At 47.8% G+C, this 9,796-nt stretch overlaps 1 protein-coding gene across 1 annotated transcript in view; it reads left to right on the top strand.

The window, feature by feature from the left end:
• The first annotated feature begins 9 nt into the window (after positions 1 to 9).
• pnpla7b (patatin-like phospholipase domain containing 7b) overlaps positions 10 to 9,796 on the top strand; it is a 320,770-nt gene continuing 310,983 nt past the window's right edge. The window contains exon 1 of the mRNA XM_085965146.1: positions 10 to 122. Within this exon, the coding sequence (XP_085821272.1) occupies positions 74 to 122 (49 nt within the window). The 5' untranslated portion in view covers positions 10 to 73. The remainder of the gene's footprint in view (positions 123 to 9,796) is intronic.

Here is a 9,796-nt window from a genome sequence, read left to right as displayed (position 1 = left end):
GCCAGGACGAGCCGGGGAGAGAGAGAGACAGGGAGCGACCGAACGAGCACCGGCGGGGGACAGCCCAGCGGCCATGGACACTGGGCCGCCAGATCCAGATCTAGACATGATGCTCGACCCAGGTACTGAATCACGGCCACTTCATTCTACACTGGGGGCCGCAGCCTGCCACCGGTACCGGAGCTCCCGGGTATAAACCCCCGCCCCGGTACCGGCTCACCCGGGTATAGACTCCCCCAGTACCGGCTCACCCGGGTATAGACCCCCCAGTACCGGCTCACCTGGGTATAGACTCCCCCAGTACCGGCTCACCCGGGTATAGACTCCCCCAGTACCGGCTCACCCGGGTATAGACTCCCCCAGTACCGGCTCACCCGGGTATAGACTCCCCCAGTACCGGCTCACCCGGGTATAAGCCCCCCAGTACCGGAGCACCCGGGTATGAACCCCCTCCCTACTGGAGCACCCGGGTATGAACCCCCTCCCTACTGGAGCACCCGGGTATGAACCCCCTCCCTACTGGAGCACCCGGGTATGAACCCCCTCCCTACTGGAGCACCCGGATATAAACTCCCCCGGTACCGGCTCACCCGGGTATAAACTCCACCGGTACCGGCTCACCTGGGTATAAACTCCCCCGGTACCGGCTCACCCGGGTATAAACTCCCCTGGTACCGGCTCACCTGGGTATAGACTCCCCCGGTACCGGCTCACCCGGGTATAGACTCCCCCGGTACCGGCTCACCCGGGTATAAGCCCCCCAGTACCGGAGCACCCGGGTATGAACCCCCTCCCTACTGGAGCACCCGGGTATGAACCCCCTCCCTACTGGAGCACCCGGATATAAACTCCCCCGGTACCGGCTCACCCGGGTATAAACTCCCCCGGTACCGGCTCACCCGGGTATAAACTCCCCCGGTACCGGCTCACCCGGGTATAAACTCCCCCGGTACCGGCTCACCCGGGTATAAACTCCCCCGGTACCGGCTCACCCGGGTATAAACTCCCCCGGTACCGGCTCACCCGGGTATAAACTCCCCCGGTACCGGCTCACCCGGGTATAAAGTCCCCCGGTACCGGCTGTGTGTTGAAGCAGAAGACATGGGTTTGGTTCTTAATGAATACTTTGTGTCTGTTTTCACAAGAGGGACGATGCAGACCTTGCAATCAGGGAGGGGGAGTGTGAAATATTACATGAAATAAACATAGTGAAAGAGGAGGTATTAAGGGGTTTAGCATCTTTGAAAGTGGATAAATCCACAGGCCAGGATGAAATGTATCCCAGACTGTTAAGAAATACCAGAGGCTCTGACCATCATTTTCCAATCCTCTCTGGCCTTACAGGTGTGGTGCCAGAGGACAGCTAACGTGGTACCGTTGTTTAAAAAAGGACAAAGGGATAGACCGAGTAATTACAGGCCAGTCAGCCTCACCTTGGTGTTGGGAAAATTATTGGAAAAAATTCTTAGGGACAGGATAAATCTTCATTTAGAAAGACATGGATTAATCAGGGATAGTCAGCATGGATTTGTGAAGGGAAGGTCGTGTCTGACTAACTTGAGTGAATTTTTTGAGGAGGTAACAAGGAGGGTCGATGAGGGTAGTGCGTTTGATGTAGTCTATATGGATTTTAGCAAGGCTTTTGATAAGGTCCCCCGGTACCGGCGCACCCGGGTAGAAACCCCCCCCCCCCCCCCCCCAAGGTACCGGTCCACCCGGGTATAAACTCCCCCCAGTGACGGTCCACCCGGGTATAAACTCCCCCCAGTGACGGTCCAGCCGGGTATAAACTCCCCCCAGTGACGGTCCACCCGGGTATAAACCCCCACCAGTGACGGTCCAGCCGGGTATAAACTCCCACCAGTGACGGTCCACCCGGGTATAAACTCACACCAGTGACGGTCCACCCGGGTATAAACTCCCACCAGTGACGGTCCACCCGGGTATAAACACCCACCAGTGACGGTCCACCCGGGTATAAACTCCCACCAGTGACGGTCCACCCGGGTATAAACACCCACCAGTGACGGTCCACCCGGGTATAATCTCCCACCAGTGACGGTCCACCCGGGTATAAACACCCACCAGTGACGGTCCACCCGGGTATAATCTCCCACCAGTGACGGTCCACCCGGGTATAAACACCCACCACTGACGGTCCACCCGGGTATAATCTCCCACCAGTGACGGTCCACCTGGGTATAAACTGGGTGCTGCAGCTCTGTATGGGTGCACTTGGATAAAAATTGCCAGTGATTGGCTTCCAAGAAGCGGCAGCCAGTTTGAGCTATCAAGACAGGTACACAAAGCAACTTCTCGTTAGTTAATTTCTGATGCCATCACCAATTAAAAAAAGGAAGCAGGTGCCCCCTTTTAATAAGAACATAAGAAATAGGAGCAGGAGTTGGCCAATCGGCCCCTCGAGCCTGCTCCGCCATTTAATAAGATCATGGCTGATCTGATCCTAACCGCCAATCTACTATCACAGGACCATCTCCTGAATCTAACAGAATTAGACACACGAAATAGGAGCAGGATCAGGCTACACGGCCCCTGGGCCTGCTCCGCTACCCACAGGGCCATGACCGATCCGAACCTAGACTCATGTCCAAATTCCTGCCCGCTCCCCGTAACCCTTAATTCCCTTTACTTCTAGAAAACTGTCTATTTCTGTTTTTAAATTTATGTTATGATGTAGCTTCTACAGCTTTTTGGGGCAGCATATTCCATGGACCTACCACCCTCTGAGTGAAGTAGTTCCTCCTCATCTCAGTTTTGAAAGAGCAGCCCCTTATTCTAAGACTATGCCCCCTAGTGCTAGTTTCACCCATCATCGGGAACATCTTCCCCGCATCCACCCGATCCAACCCCTTCACAATCTTATATGTTTCAATAAGATCGCCTCTCATTCTTCTGAACTCCAATGAGTAGAGTCCCAATCTACTCAACCTCTCCTCATATGTCCATCCCCTCATCCCCGGGATTAACCGAGTGAACCTTCTTTGTACTGACTCGAGAGCAAGTATGTCTTTTCTTAAGTATGGACACCAAAACTGTATGCAGTATTCCAGGTGCGGTCTCACCAATACCTTGTACAACTGAAGCAATACCTCCCTATTTTTATATTCTATCCCCCTAGCAATGAAAGCCAACATTCCATTGGCCTTCTTAATCACTTGCTGCACCTGCATACTAACCTTTTGAGTTTCGTGCACCAGGACCCCCAGATCCCTTTGTACTTCAGTACTTTCCAGTTTCTTGCCATTTAAGATAATAACTTGCTCTACGATTTTTCCTGCCAAAGTGCATAACCTCACACTTTCCAGTATTGTATTCCATCTGCCAAATCTCTGCCCACTTACTTAGCCTGTCTATGTCCCCTTGCAGGTTTTTTATGTCCTCCTCACTCACTACTTTCCCTCCCATCTTAGTATCATCTGCAAACTTTGATATGTTACACTCGGTCCCCTCCTCCAAATCGTTAATATAGATTGTAAAGAGTTGGGGACCCAGCACGGACCCCTGCGGAACACCACTGGTTACTGATTGCCAGTCTGAGAATGAACCATTTATCCCAACTCTCTGCCTTCTGTTAGATAGCCAATCCTCTATCCATGCCAGAATATTACCCCCAATCCCGTGATTTTTTATCTTAAGCAATAATCTTTTGTGTGGCACCTTGTCAAATGCCTTTTGGAAGTCTAAATACACTACGTCCACTGGTTCCCCTTTATCCACCCTATATGTTACTTCCTCAAAGAACTCCAGCAAATTTGTCAAACATGACTTCCCCTTCATAAAACCATGCTGACTTTGTCCTATTAAATGATGATTATCTAAATGTCCTGTTACTGTCTCCTTAATAATGGACTCCAAAATTTTACCTACCACAGATGTTAGGCTAACCGGTCTATTGTTTCCAGCCTTCTGTCTACTGCCCTTTTTAAATAAGGGTGTTACATTAGCAGTTTTCCAGTCTGCCGGGACCTTTGCTGAGTCCAGGGAGTTTTGGAAAATTATTACCGATGCATCCACAATCCCTACCGCCACTTCCCTCAAGACCCTTGGATGTAAGCCATCAGGTCCAGGTGATTTATCCGCCTTGGGTCCCATTATTTTACCGAGTACCACTTCCTTAGTGATTTTGATCGTGTTTAGCCCCTCCCCCCCCCATAGCCCCCTGTTTGTCCAGTGTTGGGATATTCTTAGTGTCTTCTACTGTAAAGACTGATACAAAATATTCATTCAGTGTTTTTGCCATCTCCATATTTCCCACCATTAATTTCCCGGTCTCATCCTCTAAGGGACCAACATTTACTTTAGCCACCCTTTTTCTTTTTATATAACTATAAAAACTCTTACTATCTGTTTTTATATTTTTTGCTAATTTACTTTCATAATCTATCTTCCCTTTCTTAATCTTTTTGTTATTTTTTTGCTGTCTTTTAAAGTTTTCCCAATCCTCTATCCTCCCACTAGATTTGGCTACCTTATATGCCCTTGTTTTTAGTCGAATACTATCCTTAATTTCTTTACTTAGCCACGGATGGCTGTCTTTTCTTTTACACCCTTTTCTTCTCGGTGGAATATATATTTTTTGGAAGTTGTAAAATAACTCCTTAAATGTACACCACTGATCATGTATCGTCTTACCCTTTAATCTATTTTCCCAATCCACTCTACTCAATTCTGCTCTCATACCTTCATAGTCTCCTTTATTCAAGCTTAGCACGCTTGTTTGAGATCCAACCTTCTCACCCTCTAATTGAATATGGAATTCAACCATGTTATGGTCACTCATTCCAAGGGGATCCTTTACTAGGACATTTTTAATTAATCCTGTCTAGTTACACAGGACCAGATCTAAGGTTGCTTGCCCCCTGGTCGGTTCAGTTACATACTGCTCAAGAAACCCATCCCTAATACACTCAATGAACTCATCCTCAAGGCAGCCCTGCCCAATTTGATTTGTCCAATTAATATGATAGTTAAAATCCCCCAAAGTTATAGATGTTCCCTTATTACAAGCCTCAACTATTTCCTGATTGATACTCCGTCCAACATAGTTGCAACTGTTCGGAGGCCTATAGACTACGCCCACTAGTGTTTTTTTCCCCTTATTATTCCTTACCTCCACCCAAACTGTTTTATTATCCTGATCTTTTGACCCAATATCATTTCTCTGTATTACAGTGATTCCTTCCTTTATTAACATAGCCACCCCACCTCCCCTTCCTTCCTGCCTGTCCTTCCTGATCGTTAAATAACCTGGCATGTTTAATTCCCAGGCATTGTCACCCTGCAGCCATGTTTCTGTAATGGCCACAAGATCATACCCATATGTAGTTATTTGTGCCATTAACTCGTCTATTTTGTTACGAATGCTACGTGCATTCAGATAGAGAACTTTCAAATATATTTTGTGACACTTAGTTCCTGCTTTTGCCCTTTTTATTACTTTACCTTTTACTCCATACCTTCTGCCCCTTCCTGACATGCTCTGGTTTTTAATTTCCCCACTGCTACCTAAGTCTATGACCTTCTCTGTTGTCATTTTTATTATTTGCTCTCTAGGAACCTCCCCCCCCGCCCCCCCCCCCCCCACTAGTTAGTTTAAAGCCCTCTCTACAGCCCTAGTTATATGATCCGCCAGGACTCTAGTCCCAGCACTGGCCAAGTGAAGCCCGTCCCAATGGAACAGCTCCCTCCTGCCCCAGTACTGGTGCCAGTGTCCCAGGAAGCAAAACCCATTTCTCCCACACCAGTCTTTGAGCCACGCATTTAACTCTCTAATTTTATTTGTCCTAGCCAAATTCGCTTGTGGCTCAGGCAATAATCCAGAGATTATTACCCTTGAGGTTCTGTTTTTTAATTTGACCCCTAGCTGCTCATACTCCTTTAACAGAACCGGCTTCCTAGTCCTATCTACGTCGTTTGTACCAACATGGACCACGACAACTGGATCCACCCCCTCCCACTGCAAGTTTCTTTCCAGCCCAGAGGAGATGTCCTTAAACCTGGCACCGGGTAGGCAACACAGCCTTCGGGACTCTCGCTCTCGGCTGCAGAGAAATCTATCTATCCCCCTAATAATACTATCCCCTACCACTACAACATTTCTAGTTACTCCCCCCTCTTGAATGGCCCCCTGTTCCACGGTGCTGTGGCCAGGTTGCTCATCCTCCCTACAGTCCCTGCTCCTGTCCCCACAGGGAGTAAGAACCTCGAACCTGTTGGACAAGCGCAAGGGCTGCGGCTCCTCCAGCTCTACCTCCTGGATCCCCGTACCTGCCTCACTCGTAGTCACACCGTCCTGTCCCTGACCATGGGCTACATCTGAATTAATTAACTTCATAGGTGTGACCACCTCCTGATACACAGAGTCCAGGTACTTCTCCCCCTCCCTGGTGTGTCGCAGCGTCTGAAGCTCAGACTCCAGCTCATCAACACGGAGCTGAAGTTCCTGTAGCAGCAGACACTTGTCACAGACGTAATCACCGTGAGCCTCAATGGGGTTCACCGGCTCCCACATCTCGCAACAGTAACACATCACCTGCTCCATTCTATGTAATTAATTAAATTTTTTATTGTTAGTTATGGACACCCTCTGCCCGATTATAGATGCTAGTATCCCCTTTAATTAATTGGATTTAATTTAAATCAATCCCTCTAATTACACCAGTTAAATGGTTTACCAACAGTCACTCTGCACCAGAAAGGCCTTATTAACTACAACCCACAGAGTTAAAGTTTGACAAGAGCACCTAACACCCCACTTACCCTAACACTCACACTTACCCAAACTCACAGCACTCTGCTGACTCGCACAGCCAATCAAACTAACATAAATTTAACAAATCAAATTAAAAATTCTCTTTTGGGGGGTGATGATGCACTCCAATTCCTCCGACGCCCACCGGTCGCGGAAGGCCTCGAGCGGGCCGGCGGACACAACGTGCTCCATCTCCGGGGACAACCAGGCGCGAGCAGAGCCGCGGAGGAGAGGCAGGCAGTTGGGCTGATTGACCCCCCCCCCCCCCCCCCCTGGACCGCACGCTGTCTGGGCCTGTTAATGGCCACCTTGGCCAGGCCCAGGAGCAGTCCTATGAGGAATTTCTCTGACTTTACACAATGCAAAAGCCCCCGAATGTGAGAGGCAGATTAACAGTCTGGTCGGCAGCATACAACTACAATCATACAACAGCTAAGTTTAGCGCACAGAATGAACACAAAGCATATCCTGACCTCCACTACGTTTATTCACATCTCTGCCTGTACATTTATAGAGGGTGGTAAGCTCGCAAGAGCTTCATTGAGAGGCTGTTCTGAGATATGCCTCGGCATGCACGCTGATAAGGTCCCTTTCGTTTGTGGGTGTGGTTGAATTCAAAGTGCACAGGTTTGGCCTCTGTTTCTAAGCTTTTTCTGTCTATCAGCACAACTCTCAAATAGTTTCAGGTATGTTTGGCAAATGAAGTTCAACAGATAAATGTGAGGTATTACATTTTGGTAGGAAGAATAGGGAGGTCACTTATCACTTGGAGGGTGCGAGTCTAGGTGGGGTAGAGGAACAAAGGGATCTCGGAGTACAAATACACAAATCACTAAAAGTTGCGACACAGGTTAGCAAGGCCATAAAACAAGTAAACCAAGCACTAGGGTTTATTTCTAGAGGGATAGAATTGAAAAGTAGGGAAGTTATGCTAAACCTGTATCGAACCTTGGTTAGACCACACTTAGATACAGTTCTGGTCGCCATATTATAAAAAGGATACAGAGGCACTGGAGAGGGTGCAGAGAAGATTTACAAGGATGATACCAGAAATGCGAGGGTATACATATCAGGAAAATGTGAACAGGCTGGGTCTCTTTTGGGGAAAAAAGGCGGCTGAGGGGTGACCTAATAGAGGTCTTTAAAATTCTGAAAAATTTCGATACATAGAGAATGTTTCTACTTGTGGGGAAGAGCATAACTAGAGGCCATCAATATAAGATAGTCACCAAGAAATCCAATAGGGAATTCGGAAGAAACTTCTTTACCCAGAGAGTGGTGAGAATGTGGAACTCGCTACCACAGGGAGTGGTTGAAGCGAATAGTATAGATGCATTTAAGGGGCAGTTAGATAAGAACATGAGGGAGAAGGGAATAGAGGGTTATGCTGATAGATTTAGATGAGGAAAGACGAGAGGAGGCTCGAGTGGAGCAAAAAGGCTGGCATGGACTGGTTGGGCCGAATGGCCTGTTTCTGTGCCGTATATCCCATGTTGGGAAACTAGTTTTCAGTGATTTTTATGAAGCCAAGAATTTGGAAGCTGGTCAGGGTTGTAGTCATTGTTTTGCAATTATGTTTTTGTGGCTGTCCTTTCCTGCAGTGGTTTTACTGAACTGTATCTGTAGCTTTGAGATTTTCAGTGTATTCAGTATTGTGAATAGGATTTCAGTTGAACACATTGGCCTGGAATTTGCAGTCAGCGGCAAAGCAAAGGCATTCACTACTGGCCCCGAAGAAAGCTGCCACAGAGATCTCACAATCTTGCTGGTGAGAAGTTTGCCTTTTTTGACACGTAATGGATTTCAGTGCAGTGTAGAGGGAATTCCCTACCGCAATCTGCTGTGACGTCAACAAGATGTCTAAGCAGCCAATCACATTGCTGAATTCTCACAGACATGGAAGCAGGACTTCTTAAAAATGTTGCAGAGAGCAAAGCAAAGATTGGGGCTCTAGCATGGGGATAAGGTAGAACCTGAAATATGAACAAACTTTAAAAAAAAAAGTTTTTAAACAGTTGTAATTTTTATTATAATGGAGAAATTTGGCACCCCACAAAATTAAAATGAGTTTTTCAGGGCCATAACGTTTGTTTAGCAGTCAATACGCTGTTAAAACCCCAGTTACACCTAATCCAACAAGGCCTAACATTTAATGGGGTATGTAACAGCGAGATTACCGTGGAAAAGCCCAGGTTTTCGTCATTTTCACTGATTGCTGGCTGGAGGGGGGGTTCCACAGCGCAGCCCGTGTCGGAGCAGTGAATGACCGTAACTTCAGGATTTCCATGTATAGATGCGCATGCGCTACATCCTGAAGTTGCGGTCAGTTTCAAAGGAGTAATAACGGTGAACGGTGTTCACTCAGCGTTAATACCCACTGCAAATTCCGGCCCAATGGGCATGAAATTCCATTCTTATCTCTCTAATCGTAGCCAGAGAATCACCTGCAACGGCTTCTCGTCCCGCTCCCGCATCGTTACCTCTGGAGTCCCCCAAGGATCTATCCTTGGCCCCCTCCTATTACTCATCTACATGTTGCCCCTTGGTGACATCCGAAAACACACTGTCAGTTTCCACACGTACGCTGACGACACCCAGCTCTACCTCACTACCTCTTCTCTCGACCCCTCCACGGTCTCGAAATTGTCAGACTGCTTGTCCGACATCCAGTACTGGATGAGCAGAAATTTCCTCCAATTAAATATTGGGAAGACCGAAGCCATTGTTATCGGTCCCTGCCACAAATTCCGTTCCCTAGCTATTGATTCTATCCCTCTCCCTATCTGCCTGAGGTTAAATTAGACTGTTTGCAACCTAGGTGTCATATTTCACCCTGAAATGAGCTTCCGACCACCTATCCGCAGCATAACAAAGACCACCTATTTCCACCTCCGTAACATCGCCCGTCTCTGCCCTTGCCTCAGCTCATCCGCTGCTGAAACCCTCATCCATGCCTTTATTATCTCTAGACTTGACTATTCCAATGCACTCCTGGCTGGCCTCCCACGTTCTACCCTACGTAAA

This window comes from Somniosus microcephalus, chromosome 23, assembly GCF_052327205.1.
Source record: "Somniosus microcephalus isolate GS21.2 chromosome 23, FLI_Smic_1.0, whole genome shotgun sequence".
In the NCBI taxonomy this organism is placed as follows: Eukaryota; Metazoa; Chordata; class Chondrichthyes; order Squaliformes; family Somniosidae; genus Somniosus; species Somniosus microcephalus.
The sequence above is the reverse complement of the archived record's forward strand: the minus strand, read 5'-3'. Positions and strand labels throughout refer to the sequence as shown.